We start from the raw sequence: 17,745 nt of genomic DNA on the forward strand, positions 1-17,745 counted from the left end.
CCTTGCCACACCGTCTTCCCTAGAAAGAAAAGCCGGAGCGCTTCTTTTCCTGGAAGTAAGAGTTTTCTTAGGATTTCCCGCGGAGTTATACTGTAGTCTGCCCAAGTGAGTGTAGCATGGCATTACATTTGTGCTGTGCGCGCTTCAAAGCTGAGCGAGTGGCCGCTGGCTCCACCCCCTCTGGACCTTGTGACAACAACAACTCATCCAAAGAGAGAGCTGCACTTTTCAGCTCATTTTCTTTCCTGTCATTCTCTCGCTCAATCTTTGATGATTGTCCCGCCGCGCAGAGCCCCGTTTTCTCTCCCCACCTCGCTTTTCCCAGCCTCCTTTTTTCCCTCTTCCTTTTCCACTTCTCAGCGGACTTGCGCCGCCGTGGATTTCGTCTTCTCTCAGACAGCTGCCGTTACTTTTTTGTTGTTTTCGCAGGGGTTGTGGTGTTTCTTTGAGCCGTTCACGCTGGGGTTGCTCTCTTGCCCCTCTCTCCACGTTGAACTTGCACTCGTAGGGTGAGAACCATGGCCGTCCCGGCTGCTCTGATCCCCCCTTCCCCTCTGGTCCAGCCGTCTCCCATCTCCGCCTCGTCCTCGGTCAGCACCTCTTCGCCCTCGGCCACTTCTTCCTCCCCTTCTCCGTCCGTGGCTCCTCCGTTCCGGCCGGAGCTTCTCACCACTAGCAGCCCGGGGGTGCCTCTGCCCGCCAAGCCCGTCTACTCGACCCCGTCGCCCGTTGAGAACACGCCGCAGAACAACGAGTGCAAAATGGTCGAGCTGCGGGGCGCCAAGGTGGCCTCGTTCACGGTGGACGGCTGCGAGCTCATCTGCCTCCCGCAGGCTTTCGACCTGTTCCTCAAGCACCTGGTCGGCGGGCTGCACACCGTCTACACCAAGCTCAAGCGCCTGGAGATCACGCCGGTGGTCTGCAACGTGGAGCAGGTCCGCATCCTGCGCGGGCTCGGCGCCATCCAGCCCGGAGTCAACCGCTGCAAGCTCATCTCCAGGAAGGACTTCGAGACGCTCTACAACGACTGCACCAACGCCAGGTAAGCGGGGAGTCGAGCCCGGCGGCTCGCCGAGGGCTCCGGGAGGTGTGGAGAAGCCCGGCAAAGTTTGCTGAGCGAGGCGGAGCGCGCGGGAACGGACAAAAACAGCGTGAACACGCGTTTATTTGCGCAGTTTAACCGTCCGTTGTCGTTAAATCACAAAGCATGTAGTTAGCACAGCAGCGTGGAGCTGCTAATAAAACACAAGAGTAAAGCGGATCCGGCTGATGACGTAGCAGATGACTTATACAAACTATAGATGAACTTTTGCAGCAGTGCAGGTTGACCCTCTAATGTCTTAACACAAGAAAAAGTGCAGCTCAGCTGCTCTGGAAGCTGTGCTGTCTGCTAAAAACACGCAATGATCGCCAGAATGAGCGAGTGGCCTAAATAAACGAACGGTTATGACACTGTAGTAAATAAGTCATAATGATAACAGCTGTCATATGAGCACTGGAGGGTTTAACCTGAGCGGAAAATAGGAGGATGCCGCCTTTTCCCGCTTAACTAAAGTAAACTAAAAATAGAATAATAGTTCTGTTTACTTTTGACCCTTAATATTCCTTTAATACATCAGTAAAGAAAATCACATTATTAGTGTAATTCAAAATAACATGATTTAACAGAGACAGTGGTGGTTAAATTGCATTAGATTGATATGTTTATTATTATGTGTAGCCACCCTCCTAGTATTTACAGTCTTTTTTTCCATCCCAATAAAAAAAAAAAGAAAAAGGAAAATTGCCCTTGCGGTCAGTCTGTGCATACTGTCAATAATGAGGACAGATTCAGTGCCTCCAGGTACAAGCTATTTTAAGTGGTGGAAACATAGATTACTGCTAAGTGGACTCATGACATTGGCAACCTTTCTCCTTAAATAACGGTTAACTTATTGATCGAATAAAGTAGTGTAAGAGTGGTCCAGCCTTAATGCAGTATAGCCTACCAGAAGTACAAGTCAAGATTCGTCATAATTAAAATATGCGAAAAAAAAAGCTAAAGTTATGTATAACAGACAAGTTTATTACTTTTTGTGCATCATAGCAGCTAAATCCCATGAAACATTTGCACGCCAGTTCCACTCTGATTAAGAGCTGTGAAGTTTTTACATACTGCACATTTTGTTTCGTTTGGTTTCTAATTATTACGAAATATGGCAAGCCTTAATGTGATGATGTAATTGATTTTAGTGTACAGTGTATTGCTTACCTTTTAATTTTTATTCATAGTAAAGTTACACAAAGACATTGAAGTTGTTAATTACAGACAAAAACGAAGAAACAATTTATTTGTGTGTTAAAATGAGAGGTTGAATTTACACACACAGGCCACTAACAGCATGTCATAGTGCTCTTATTCACTTAAGAAGTTATGAGGTGTGAAAGGAAACTCTAGATTTACTGAGAACACAGCTGTGAATTTCAAAGCATGCTTCTTAATTTATATTCAGATCTTATACACTCCTTACACGTTTTTCCAAAATATTTTCAGATTCATAAATTGTACTATTTTAAAACAAAATTTAGTGTAAATTATTTATCTGTTTTTTTTAATACAAAACAAAGCAGGTCGTATAAGTTGATCATCTTTTTATACTCTAAATGTATTGAATAGTGCTGCAGTTGTTTGTTCGCACCTTATTCTCATCATATTTATCTGTTCAGTCCCTTTTCCTAAATGTTGAGCTTTGTTGTGATGTATCAGTGCTGTGTTTCTTCCAGAGTGAGTGCTTTTCACTATCAAGCTTCTTTTTTTCTTAGATGTTTGACCAGCACGTCTTCTGTTTGAGAGGGCCGTAACTGGGCTTGAACCAGGTTTCTTCCCCTCACGCAGTGTGTCTTGGGGCTCTTGGAGTGATATAGTGTGCGATGTGAACTCTGAGGTTGGCACTGAGAGTGGCCAGTGATGGGGTTAAAGGATAATGCAGTGCTACACATTGCTTTAATGATGCTAAAGTGCTCGCCTATTACTGCTGCATGGAGAGGCCTGTAATTGTCTCTGAAAGCACCTGGTACTGCCGGTGTTATGCTGAAATCAATCATATCCGCCATGTCTGCTTCCCATTTGGAGAATTACATCATTTGTATGGACAAAGATATCTTGTGTAGATGGAACACAAACAGATGGAGGAGGAGGAGCGGCTCTTCTTTTACGGTGCGGACTGAATCCGGGTGTTTCTGTTTGCCGCTTTGCGTGGGGAGCTTGGCCTGTTAGGTTTTATTTCTGGCATGGATGTGATTCTGTTTGGGTTGCTAAGTTGAAGCTCGAGTTTTGATGGTGTGCAAGTGGAATGTTAGAGATGTTTCTGGTCTGCTGCATGTTGGGTCCTCTTATTAGTGTCCTTTGCTAACATATGAAGTTATGCCTATGTCTTCTACAATACTGCATTCTTTTTTTGGGTAGGGTACACTTATATCACATATATTCATGAAAAAGCGGTTCTTCAAGGGTTTTTAGTAAAGGTAATGGTTGTATGTAGATCCATGTGAGTGCTTAGGTGCTTCTTGGGATGGTCAAATAGTTTTTCCTTATGATTAAGAACCTGTTACCTATTGTTCTTCAAAAAAACCTTTTATAAAGAGTTCTGTTACAGCATGCTCAAGAAAAATTCACCTACAATTCCACCTGCATTAAACAGAATATTCACTTCTGCTAAATGGTAGCGGAGGCCCTTCATCTTTTCCTACACATGTTAAAAGAGCCTCCAGTAAAGCAGCAGTTAGATGAGCTGCGCTCTCCCTCTGCAGGAGAACGTGCTCCTCGTGCTCTCCTTCACTTTCACATGGACCCTCGGCCCAGATTAATGTGCACCTTCTGCCGCTGAGCAGATACGGCGGCTGTAATCTCTTGCTTTTGCGGGAGTTATGACACCGCCTCATGAGAAGCAATACTTCAGCTACTTGTTTTCCTTTTCCTTTTTTTTGCCCATGTGGGACGGCACGGGGTTCTGCCTGCCTGGTGACACCTGAACTCTGAGGAAAAAGGGTTATTGAAGCAGGGGGACGGCGCGGCTCAGGCAGGGGCAGCTGTCTCGGCGAGGGAGGCTAGGCGTACGCTAGTAGCAATGCAGCAGTTAATTGACAATCATTGTCTGCCTCTGAAGGTTAAACAGGCGCCCCTAGACTACAGGGGACCACTGCGATGTTGGCTGTTTTTTTTCTTCAGTGCCAGGCTTTGTATTTATATGGAATTTTTTGGAATTTGTAGAATTTTCTTCTTACAGTGGCTTCAAGTACCTATATGATTCAACCATTATAATTTGACATAGACTTTGATCTTCATCTCTCATTTATTTAAAAAAATATTTTTTTTCCCCACAAGTGGAGCACATAAAAAAAAACATTTTGTGTTATGGTACAACCTCTCATATTTACAGAAAAGCGTGATTATTTTGTTTAGCACTCGGGGGTACGTCTTCATGCACAGTGGCAGATTTTATCGCTCCCCCCCGCTCCCCCCCTCTTTTCAGTGCTCTCCTGATATATTTGTTTTCGGCAAGGCATGGATGTGTTTACAGGTACTCATGGGAAATCTTTGGATCGGATTCAAATCATTCCCAGTCAGAGTGGGTGCTAAGATACCCGTCACCCAGCAACCACATCCAAGAGGGAGCCAGGGTGATAATAACTTCAAAAAACAGAGAGACAGATGTCTGATTAGGATGAAAGAGTTTGGCGATGGTGGTGGTGGTGGTGGTGGTGGTGGTGGGGGGTGCATGTTAAAAGGCTTGTTAAAATCACAAATTCATTCAAGCACTTTCTTACAAATCAAATATGCATTTCTAGCTCTGAAATCAGGTTGTGCTGATGGGTCAAAAATGAAATGGATGAACAATTGAGCTTTTTTCCCCTTGTTGCTATGAGCCAGTACAGCTCTGTTGGAAAGGATTAGCCACCTGTGTTCAAATTGACTGTGCATTTGCCGCATGTCATCGATGTGAGAAGGAGGAAGAAGAAGCGATTAGAAAGCACAGATTGTTGCAGTGGTGACTAATAAAAGTAGAAGTTGCTGTTGCTAATGTGAAATGCTAAATTAGATGAGTGCATTTTTTGCCTTTGCCTGGTTTATTTGTTTAGCAAATTGTTAGATTTGTACAAAAAGGTACTAGACCCCTCCTGTCAGTAGGGTGGTACCCTCAAGGGACCTTTAGTCAAGGAATGTAATTGTACCATAACCCATTGCAAATATTTGTTTGAAATTGCACTATACACCTAATATTGACTCTGTACACCTTTATACATGTTTTGACTCCAGGCTTTTTATTTTGTGGTTCTGTTTTAGAACATCAGGTTATGAAAAGGTATAAATATGCACTTTTTCTGTGTGAAAAATCTTATTTAAGGTGCACAGCTGGACCTTAAAACTGTTGTTGAGTCTTTGAGCACATTGTTTGTGCTTTGATGAACGAAAAGGTACTTGTATAGTAGCTTCTTTTCTGACCACTAAACCACTAAGAAGAGGTGTACTTTCATAGATACATAAACCTTCAATAGCTGGCTCAGGGCATTTTATAGTCGTTTGCATGGAGGCGCGAGCCTTTAATTTGCTTCGTTCTAAAGTAAAGCTGTTCAGGCTGATTGTATTTGCATGCCTGTGTTGGATGCTCAAAGCTTGGAAACAGAGCTATGTTCCTTACGTATCAGTACGAGTTTGTAGTCTGTGACACATTGTGTACACAACCGCATTGTGGAGCCTGTCATTAAATGCTGCTGATGGGGCTAAACTGCAGTATCAGCCCTCAGTTAAACTCCAAAGTTGCTTTCATTTTCCTCTTTTGGCAATGGTAAATGGAATAAGGCAGTTAGCAGACACAGATAGATAGCAGTGAGACTGCAGCAGCACCTGTGACAGATTGGCTGTGGAGAAAGCGGCACATTCTGGCCTGCCCGTGTCCGCGCGTGTGACGCTGTAGGGTCTGGCACGTCTTTAGGCAGCAGCTCTTCCACATTACAGCGTATTTAGGGAGCCGGGCGCAGATCACTGGTGCTCGTACAGGGATGTTAAACACTACTGACAGAAGTTAGAGGGAGCAGATGAGATTTCTTGATTGGACGAAGATTCCGGGCTGTAGCCCTTCTCTGTCTAATATGGTCACGTAGAGAAATTGATTTTCCTCCGAAATTAATTAATTTTTCATATAGCCCAAAGCTGAGAGTTTAAAAAAGAGAGTGCACTTGCTGCTTTTCCTATTTTCCTGCTCTTTTTTTAAAGAATTATTGCCTAATCATATTAATACTTTTGCCCCAAGGATGAAAAGATAATTGTACAAATGCATTTGGAAATATGTATCACTGAGTATTTATGATTAAATTATGCAAATAACTCCGCTCCCATCCTTCGCGGACCCAGATTGTCTAATTAGGATTGATATGCCGAGTAGATGTTCGGGAATCTGAATACACGCATGTCCAAAGAGCAGAAAATTGAAAATGACAAGGCTGGAATCCTTAAAAAGTGTTTTTTTCCCCCCCTTCTTCTTTTTTTTCACTGTCTAATTCAGCGTAGCTGTATCAGGAGTTAATTTTCCCTAGCTCATTTTCATGTCGGAGCTGACAGGGAAAAAAAAAGGGGGAATACTTCAGGGAAGCAATCTTAAATGGGAGTCCAGAAATTTCCTCCACTTGTTTTTTTTTTTCTCCCTCTTCATTTTCATGCGAGCCGTCAGAGCTAAATCTCGTACTGTGTAAACATTTCTTTTTTGTGTCATTTCTACAGTATCAGCGCTGTTTAAACTTTATAGCCTCTTTCGGGTCCTAATCCATCCACAATAAGAGCGCGCTGATATAATTGCCTTCTGTAACAGAGATATTTTCTGTACAGAAGGAATTTCCTGATGGATGAGTTTGACCTCTGCGCTACCGGTACGATGCAATAGCTCAGCGGCTCTGCGTTTACGTTGGAGCATTAAGGAAAATTGTGGTGGCTGGCTGCAGCAAAATACTGTCAGCAGGTTTGGCAGTGCCAGGGTGGAGGACAGGTGACTATTTAGGTCTGCGGGCTGTTTTTCATTTAGGTCAGAACAAGATCCACTTTACAGGGTAATGAGAGTGCCATGACTCCATTAAAGAAAAACAACAGGCTGTGGAGTGCTTGGGCCACTTTTCTGAGGACAAAAGAAATAAGTGCTCGGTGAATTCACTTACAAGCCCTCCTTGAAACCTGAAATATGTGCCTCTAAAGCACCTTTTGAAAAACTGTTGTCATGGCGCCGCTTCGATTATTGTGTGCTACAGTACGTGCTTCTTTTTATTTCTATATTTATTTATTAATTTTTTGGACAGACCACAACATATACTTCAACTGGACCTGTTAAAATTTATATATTCATGGCACCTAGTAAATTTAGACCCTCTCTCTCTTTCTCACGTGTCCCAAAGCGTCAAAGAAACATTCCTACTTAGATTTGCAATCCAATAAAATGTAAGAAAGAGGAAATTACACCTTTTTCTTTTTTTCCCGTTAAATAACATTCCTCTTAGCAGTGCTTGGCCCCATACAAAAGACTGCTCTAACACCTCCAGAAGCATCTCATAAAGTTCTGATTGTTATCTAATCTTTACCTGGCAAAGCGAATGGCCCGCAGCTAATGACACTTGAGACTAGAACGGAATTCTATCACTGTTCAAAGCATCTGCTCTCAGACGGGCCTCTTACAAATCTGAGACTGCAGGCCCCCTCGTGCAAAGCAGGAATCCTCCTAGACCGCAGAGCAGCGTGTTAAGTCAATTTGGCTAAATTGAATTAGAATAATAATAATAATAAAACGCAAATATTGTTTTTTTTCTTTTATTGCCACCAAGGATCCCATATGTTATGAGCTCGACTTGTTAGCTATGCGTCTCGCTTCTTGACTAAGACGTTTTCAAGGTGAAACCCAAATGCGCGCTTATTAGATAAAAATGCTAAGCGCTTGGCTATAGCTCTAGTCTCACTAATGTGTTTTTTTCCCTATCCGCTCCCACTGTTGAAACTACTGAAAGAAGTTTGGCAGTGTTTCACGTCGCCCGTTCTTTGAGACTGTCAAGCTTCATTGCTTGAGGATTAATTATGACTACTTTTATTGATATTGCCAATTCATTTAACTGTTCAAACCCTCATCCCCCCCCCCCCCCCACCCCCCACATCCACAAATATGCATTTATGTTGCTGTAGCCTTGGGGTTTTCTTTCAGCCAGCTGCAGTCAGATCCACAACCTTGCACTGTAGCAGTGTAAACCTGCCGTGTTGTTTCAGTGTGATGCCTGTAGAAGGCCAACATGAATCAGTGTCACGTAAGGGAAACACTCCAATAAGACATTTGATCTGTTTGTGCAAAGGCATATACAAAGGCATATTCAGTGACCATTCAACTGAAAAGCTTTGACCAGCAATTGTAACGAACTGTACATCCCATACAGCATCCACCCTGCCTGCTTTTCCAAAGGGAGTTTGTGCAGGTTAGTCTGAATGGAGGTAGTCTGTATTTCCGTATCATCAAACAAAAGTGCCCCCCCCCCTTTAGACCTGATCCAGACTGTTGCTCTCACGTTGCCGGTCCCTAAGCCCAGTAAGAAAGCCATTATGATAAGTCTGGCTCTTTCTATGATGCTGTGCTTGAGTTTCTCTCCTCCAGACTCAAATGTCACTGTCTTGCTGAGGCTTCTTTTAAAATATCGCCCCTGCCATGGCGAGCTGTGGCGCCCAGCTATTATTACTCTCCTCTTAAAGACTGACAGTTTGCTCCGGAGAGACATGACACCGAACTCGTCTGCTGGAAGTGTACCGCCGCGCTCCCTTTCTGTCCAATCAGATATGTGTAAACCAATGACACCTGGCTGGGGGAGGTGGAAGGCGAGGCCGCGGCCGCAGCACACACCGATCCGGTTTTCGAGCCTTTGTGTGTGAGGAAGATATTGCGACCCATTACACACGTCTACCGGCCTGCTGTCTCACGTTTCACACTTGTGGTTTTTCATTGAAAGTGGGCAAATTTTTCTTGTCAGCATTTACTTTTACTATTAAAAGAAGGATAGGAGCAGAGTTACACTTTATTTAATTACTTATATATTTTTTACATTTTAAATTCCTTTCATTTGATGGAATACGCAGTTTATTTTGCACCCACTACAATTAGCCCATCTTTATTCATTTAGCAGATTCTCTTATCTACTCTGACTCATAAAACATATAGATAGCAGGTGGCATAAACAAGTTAGAGGATTGCTGTAAATGCAGTTAATCAAGATAATGCAGAAGGTTCAGCACAGTTCAAAAGGGAAGTACAGCTTTTTAAGGTTTCTGCATGATTTAATCATTAAACTCAGGTTTCTTTTCAGTGGGGGTGATAGGAACGAGAGGTTGATATGTCTACAATACAGATATAGCCATTTTATTTACTGTCTAAATTAACCATTCAACTTACATGTGTCTTCTGAGTTGTTATATGTAGTGTTGAAGATAAAACAATGGTAATCCGAAAAAAGTAATCTTGGGTATTATTTTGTATTACAATGCCCTGCAGGTACAGTTTAAGCCAAAGTAAGGCTTGGCAATATGACAGCGTTTATCATTATCATGATACATTACAAAATCATTTCCCATAATTAACATAATTAGACTTATTTAATTTTATTCAGCAGCTGTGGGCAGCTCGATATGTGACATTTAATCGGCGTATACACAGTTTTTAGTTTAGTTTTTTTTTTTTTTACCCCAGTTATGTCATGTCCAGTTCTACTCACTAGCTAGGTTTTCTCCAATCACACGATACTACTACTGCTATGAGGTTGAAAGCTAGTAGCACTTGCTTCCACAGAGTCTTGTGAAACCAGCCACCATATCTTTTCGGATTGCCACCAATGCAATGTCATTGAACACGCTTGGAGGATAACTCTGTTTTAACAGATGCCTGCACTAGCTAGTATCACGCTGAGTAATGGGGGAGATTGAGGGCATCCTACCCATCCAGAAAGAGTGAGACCAACTGGGCTCTCTTGGACCTCTGGCTGTGGGTGGCTACAGCATCACTGTGGTTGATGGTATGTGGTTGGTAGAGTGTAGTGGGTAACACCTCTGCCTTTTACACCGTAGACTGGGGTTTAATCCCTCACCAGGGCATGCACCCACGCTATACCAATAAAAGTCCTTGGGCAAGACTCCTAACACTACCTGTATAAAATAGTCAAATTGTGAGTCGTTCTGGATAAGAGCATTTGCGATATGCCATAAATGTAAATCACTGGCAGTCTCCTAATGACAGAGCTAATGCTCTTGCTTAGTAGTACATTGGCTAAAAATATATTGTAACATATCACGTATTGTGAAGATGTGTTTTGCCATATCACTCAACTCTAGGCCAAATTCTTATCTCAAATCTGTTCTAAAACAATATCTCAGGTATTCATAGATTTTTTTGTGTAACTGTTTTCTGTGAGGAAGCTTTTATAGGCATTAAATGCTTCACATGTCTGGTTCCTATCACCGCCACAGTGACTTGGTAAATTTCTTTAGAACAGCGCATTTCGCACAAAACTACTCTGAATGACTTTATTTACATCTTAACAATATAATTATGCAGAAAAACATCAGTGGAATAAATGTGGTATGCAAGCTTTACAGTAGTAACCTACTCTAACTCTAACTGCCCTCAAATCAGGCCATTTATTCCACTAATGCGTCTAATCTGGTATTTAAAATCCAATGGAGGCTGTGTACACTGTGCAGCCTCCCAGCATTATGCTGATAAAACTTTCCCAGCATAATACATCTGTCTATATGTATTATCCCTTTCTTGTTGTGGAGCAGGCAGTGTGACATCCATAAACTTCACATGTGAATAAGCTTTTCTGAAAAGGAGAATGAATTAAGTCAAGCTGACATTGCATGCCAATAAGCTTTGTTTCATTCCCAATGCAGTATTCATTTGTGGCACAGAGAGATTTATTGCATGATTGACAATTATGAGAGGATGACCTAGTTTTTTGGAATGGAACAAAAATGGTTTTCATGGGATGGCATCGCCTTCCTTTGTATTCCGCAGACCCTAAACCAAGGAATATGAAGGCTTTTGCCAAGAGGCGTAGCTTTTTAGGTCTGAAAGAGCATGGAGTTGTGTTACTTTGCGCTCTATGTATTTCGCTGTGGATAATTTAGTATTAGCCTAATTGTCAGAGATCCCTGTGGACAGTGTGCCCCTTTAAATCCTCACATTCAGTCTAGTTATTTGCTATGCTATTTCACAAAGTGTTTCCTTAAAGGCAAACACGAAAGTTACTTATCTTTGAGGTGCTAGAGCATATTAACCAACCAGTTAGTTTTTTTTTTGTTGTTATTTTTTGTTGTTGCCAATGATGCCATGGGCAGATTTCTCTGCCAGGGTGATTTCCAGCAACTCTTTATTGGTGTCTGGCTAATATTTCATGATTCATGCATTTTTGATTCATCTTACCTTTCTATTAACTGTTTTATTCTGCTTAGTGAAGCTCATTACAGCTGTGAGGAGGGCCCAGGCCCCCGCGGGACCACTGGTTGAGTGGAACCACAAATGACACAAGCAGGGTTTAGCTGGAAGTTAATATCCTGCAAAATTGTTTCTGCGAAGCTCGGTAGAATACGGATGATTAAATGACACGAGCAGATCAAAAACGTTTCCTCTGACTACAAGGTGTTAAGTGTTGGCGCTTTAGTGCGCTGCAGCTCTCCCAAGGTTGCCGTTAAAAGAAATAAGATGTATTTAAGGGAGAGTACTGTCATAGAGAAAGAGAGGGCCTGAATACAAGGCTTTGTGCATTGTATCAGACATTGTGTTCTACTGAGATAGCAGTGCTGTCTGTGGAGTTATTTGAGGCACTGCCCTGACAGGAGAAAAAAAGGGTTACATGTACAGGCAAATCATTTTCATCCTGTCTGAAGGGTCATTTTTTTCCAGACACTGTGATTAAAATATGTGAAAGTGAATACTCCATTGGTCAAATAGAGACATCTGATGAAAAGAGGAATTTGGAATAGTTATGATATCCGAGGTATAGTTGTCCAACCCTTTTATTTTTAATAAATTGCTTCTTGTCTCAAACTGTGCACAACATTTTTTTCTCATTTTCTCTTCATTCAGATTCTTAGATATTCACCTTTATAGTGGAGTACAAAGATCAGGCAGTGTCTTCAAAAGGCAGTAACTTCAACTCTCTCTCTGTTCTTCCAGAGATTAACTGTTATGTGTTACCAATTCCATGAAGGGAGATTAAGGGTTGTAAAATGGAGCAAAAGGGTTCGCAGTTATCAAATGTCCTCTCACTCTTGACCTTTCAAATGTCAGAAAAGGAATGTGAGACAATGGCTGCTCGGCAGATCTGATTACATGGATCAAACATGCCTTTACGCCGCTATTAGTCACAGAGATGTTTAATTGAAGGAAATCAGGAACCCGAGGCGAACAATACGCTATATTTATATCTGCTGCTCCGTTGTTATCATTTGAGTGTTGGAGCATTGTTTTTCTTCCCAGACTGCTGAAAAGAGCTCTTAAACGTGGAGGCATTATGTAATCTGCCCTTGATAAAGAAAGCTCTTCCACAGCTGTGTCACTCGCTATTCTCATACCACCAGATAGCCTCGTACTGTTTTCAGCTTGCTCTGAGAGAGAGGCCCTTACTTGCATAAGGCACCAAGTCATGGAAAACAGAAATTTCCTTGCTTTTTTAAAAAAACGTATGAAAGTATGAGGTACTATGTAAACATATGTCAAGTTTCAAAGAGTACTCTTCACTGAGTCCATGGAAACACATCTTTTGAATTGATGGTAGTTGTGATATCACAACCAAAAACACATTTGTGTATGACTGCCCACTGACTGACTTAAGTGTTGTAGACAAGTTGAAGTGCTAAAGTGTTGTTACTGCAGGCAATCTGTAGTAGGGTTACTATAGTAGAAGATAGGTAGAAGTAGAAGAAGGAAAGCGATTAAACATTGTGCTGTTCCTGGCTGTCAGGAGACAATTGAAACACGACAAACTACTAAAGAACATACAAAAAAGAGTGGCTGAAGTTTCTGTTTTCTGACATTTCTGAGGGAAACAAAAACTTTTTGAAAAGGGCACAATACAGGGCAGCCAATCTGAACCAGGTCATTTATATGTATCAATCTTGAAGGCACAGTAACAGAAACTGCCTGTTTTGTTCTAGGGGATAAGAAGAGATTGGGAAGCCAACAAGTGAAATTAAATTACAGCTCTTTCCGGTACATGAAACCTCATAGATGTAAGTGGAAAAAAATACCATGGAAAAAAATGTAGAGGACAGTCACTTTAAAGCTGCTCTTAGAGCTTTATGTGTATTCTCTTCTTGCTGTGCAAGGAGTTTTAAAGTGGGATAATTAAAGGTGTGCTCCTCTGAGGGGTCGGGGTCAAGCCAATAGGAATGTCAGAGTCTCGTAAGGGTTTGACAGGCCCTTTCAGCAGGCCTGGCTGGAGCGGTGCAGCCAGAGATAGTGCCGGGGCCCCAGAAAGGCCAGTGTGCTGACAGCCCTCTAGCCGTGCCGTCCCAGCAGGAAGGCATCAGTTGGAGAAACAGATAGCAAGAGCGCCCGTGAGGCCGGCCAGTGGCGCGGGCCGAGCTGGGAAAGATTAGGCGTGGCCCCCGGGTCACTTCGTTCCCACCGCTCACTCCGGCCCCCACAGCCACAGGGGTGTTATTAATAAAGGACAGGGCCAAAGATCTCATTAAGCTCCTCAGACACACACAGGCCACCCCTGCCATTAGAAGCTGCACTGATAAACAGGGAGTACACACTTGTTATCCAGCTAGAGACTTCATGATTAAGGAGTTTTTGGCTTGATCTCAAGATATTCATATCTGCTGATTGAGTACCAATCTAATATTGGTATTTTTATAGATAATCCAACTTGCTTGGTAGGGGCGTAACAAGGCATCAGGACAGTAATATTGCAGTGCAGACTGTGACAGTGTTCATCATGGAGAATGATGGGTATGTAGGGTTGTACACAAGTACTCGGTTAACCATTAGAGGTGCCAATATTTAAATGAAAACTTCAATTCAGGAAGGACTGTAATATGTTAAAATTTTGGTCCAGGGAAAGAGGAAATATATTTCTCTGACAAACTAACTTTCGCATCATCTACTGAGGAGAATCTCATATAAAAGTACAAGTCCTCTTCAGAATCTAGCGTTGTACCACTTCACTGTTGTTTTTACTCACATCTGAAGGGGCAGCCTCTGTTACTTAGTCAAAATGAAAACTACCAGTTCACCTCAGCTTATTTGAATTCATTTTTTAAAGATGTTTCTGGTCTCTACTGATGTTTTAGTCTCTTAACACCAGTGCTCACTGCTCTCACCTAAAAAAGAAGGCCTCGAGCCATAATTTCAGCCAAAGTACTTTTAGCCATTTTTCTTTACTTGCGGTTAACTGGATATCCGTTCATTAACTGCTGTGAATACTTCAGTATCGAGCTTCAAAATGAAACCGCTGTTCCACTATTCATTTCGCTTAATTGCAGCAAAGACAGGAAAATAAAGATTAAGATTAAGTGACCCTTATTAGTCCCACAACGGGGAAATTTCACCTCCGCATTTAACCCATCCGTGAAGTGAAACACCACATATACTCTAGTGAACACACACACACTAGGGGGCAGTGAGGACACTTGCCTGGAGTGGTGGGCAGAACCAATCCGCAGTGCCCGGGGAGCAGTTGGGGGTTAGGTGTCTTGCTCAAGGACACCTCAGTCATGTGCTGTTGGCTCTGGGGATCGATCCGACGACCTTCCAGTCACAAGGCTGGTTCCCTAACCTCCAGCCCATGACTGCCCCCAGGGCAACAATTCAATGAAACATGACAGTTTTACTTGTCTTTGAGAGTATGTTATACTTTGCTACACTGAAACATGAGTACCTGAACGTGAGCCCGTTAACAAAAATGTGTTATTAAGGAGTAGCTGAGAAGGTAGAGGTAGTGCAGCTGTATCACTATCTAGGTTAACTACCCTAGATGATGTTAGCTAGGGCTATGATATATATATATATATATATATATATATATATATATATATATATATATATATATATATATTTAAAAGATTTTTACCCGATTTTCTCCCCAATTTCAGTCATTTCCAATTCCACCCGCTACTTAGGACTCCCTCAATCACACGATGCCACCAATGCTAGGAGGCTGAAGGCTAGCACAGGCTTCCTCCAAGATCTGCGAAACCAACCGCCGCTTCTTTTCGAAGTGCCGCTCACGTGACAGCCGAATGCGCTCAGAGACAGCGACAGCCGCCAGATCTGTTACATCAGCTAACAGACACCTGAGTGATGGGAGGAGAGGGGCGGCCATCCTACCCACCCCGAGGGAGCAGAGCCAATTGTGCTCTCTTGGACTCCCAGCTATGGATGGCTGTAGCATCACCAGGGCTCGAACTCGCGATCTCCTGATGAGAGGGCCAACGCTTAGACCGTTGCGCCACTTGGGAGCCCTCTATGATAAATATTTATGAATATTGCTCAGCCCTACTATCTTAGCCAGCTGCTTTTGCTTGATAATTGGTATGGTGGTGGAAGGGGGAGGTAAAAAATAATATTATTGGTTAATTCAATTTTTCCCTTATGTGGTGCACAGTTATGGTTCCAAAAGTTAGAAGACATATTGGAGGTGGGCAAAAGTTGTCACATCTTGATGGAAAACATTCATTTTGTCTTTTAAGTAGTAGGCACATCCTTAACCTTAGCACTGTGTCAGTGCACAGGGGAGAGAACACCACTAGTTACCACTTACACAGCTGTATTGAGTCGACTCTTAGATGGTATTGCACTCAGTCTTTTTCCACGTCTTCATAGGAATGCTGAGTATATAGTTCTCTTGTCAATGTAAATAATCTGAGAAATTCAGTGCTGAGATATGTGGGGGCGAGGGAGGGGGGAGATAAAACATGCGCACATAACTCTCCTTACCATAAGTGATGACTGGTGTCGGACCTGTCTCGTGTATAAAAGGAAACATAACATGATAGCGCCAGATCTTTGATCAAGATGTGCGGGCGCGCCGCAGCCGTGATTTATACCGCTGCACCTCAATAAAAAGGATGTCAACTTTAGGCCTTAATGAAAGCTCTTGAACGTATCTGTGCAGGGGCGATATGTTGACAGTGAGGATGCAAATGAGGTTAAATGTGCACGAACTGAAATGAATCACCCCTGTCTCTGCTGCTCTTCTGCCAATGGGGAGGAGGGAAGAGGAGAGGGAAAAAAATGCTTTTCGGCGGGTACAAAGCGGCCCATGACACATTCCCTCCTTTGTTTCAAGCTGCTAACTGTATTTAATTTCACATCTTATCGGCCGTGGCTTTGTCTGTCTGCTGGCTCCTCCCGAGTCAAAGCGACCCCTTGAGATAAACTCTGTCAGACTCGGGGGTGATTTATTAAATTCTGATTTCTGTGAAGGACTTTAATGTCGAGGGGAGAAAGAAAATACATTGCAGGTGGCTGCCAGCTTCAGGCACTGTTTGCTCTCCTTTTACTCTCGCCAAATGTAAAGGGAGAGAGAGAGAGAGAAACAGAGAGAGAGAGAGAACAAATCTATCTGGGATTTCCTGCTTTTGTTTTGGTAATAGGAACACTACCCTCCCCGTTATTTCACCATTGCAGTTGTATTGAATAACTGCTGTTTAGATTAGAGAACAGCTTGAAGAACTTTGCTGTTTTAATGATCTGGGCTGTGTAGAACAGATTTACATCCATGCAAATCCACTGGTGGACACCTAAACGTTTCTCTGACCTTCTATCCAAATCTATTAGGGAAATGTACTGACCTAATCTCCACCGTTAGCATTGGCACATTTGAATAAACTAGTTTGCATCTCTCTCTCTGCGCTATACTTGTCAGCAATTAACCTATGTGGGGCGATGTGTGCTTTGTGCATAATTATTTAAAGTGTGGTGCCTGAAAATGCTCTTTTCAATGTATTGTTAGAGGCAATTTATTACCGAATATGATTAAACGTGACAGGCATTTCATCTCAAGGTTGTGCTCATATGGCCCCTTCTTTTTTAAAGCCATTAATGGCTGCAGAATGTGGCCCATAAAAGTGATATGTTACTTATTCTGTTTCTATCTAGTGACTGGCCATGTGATCACAGCCTGATGTTGGCTATGCCTTTGCTGTTTCACACCTGCCTTCCCAGTGGCCTTCTTCTCTGCGCCAAGTTTGCGCTCATACAAGTCCCAGGCAAACCGCGTGGATTTCGCAAATTTATTTCTGCTGGAGCCGGAGCGCACGACACGTGGCGGTGCGAGAACGGGCCTTGCGTTCCGAGTCGGTGTGAAATGCATGAGTGTCGCGAGCCCAGCAGCTCCACATGCAGCCAAAGAACTCTGTTTAACTTGTCAAAGGCTCACCTGTGCAGCCTCTCCCCAGCCTCACTGGATGGGAGGAGAAGAGGAGGAAAAGAAAAAGGCAGGCAGGGCAGGGCTCTCTTTCAGCTGCCTCTCAGGGCTGCCTCCTGTGATCCTCGCTGTCTCACGTTCTCCATTGTTCGCCGCTCGTCAGCATCTTTTGTCTTTTGCCACTGATTCGTCTTTTTGATCTGCGCCGAGTGATTTATCTGCATGGAATCGTTTTTCGCACAATTCCCCCTCAGGAAATTTGGAATGAGCCATCCAATAACCTTGGCAGAGGCGAAAACAAAAGCGCGAGAAGCTGATCTCATG

General features: G+C 43.0%; 1 protein-coding gene across 2 annotated transcripts in view; it reads left to right on the plus strand.

The window, feature by feature from the left end:
• The first annotated feature begins 226 nt into the window (after window positions 1-226).
• The window catches only part of dachd (dachshund d), a 143,782-nt gene continuing 126,263 nt past the window's right edge, over window positions 227-17,745 (plus strand). For both annotated transcript variants that reach the window (XM_017695185.2, XM_037539347.1), the window contains exon 1: window positions 227-1,042. In XM_017695185.2, the coding sequence (XP_017550674.1) occupies window positions 519-1,042 (524 nt within the window). In that variant the 5' untranslated portion in view covers window positions 227-518. The remainder of the gene's footprint in view (window positions 1,043-17,745) is intronic.

Source organism: Pygocentrus nattereri, chromosome 6 (assembly GCF_015220715.1).
Source record: "Pygocentrus nattereri isolate fPygNat1 chromosome 6, fPygNat1.pri, whole genome shotgun sequence".
NCBI classification, from domain to species: Eukaryota; Metazoa; Chordata; class Actinopteri; order Characiformes; family Serrasalmidae; genus Pygocentrus; species Pygocentrus nattereri.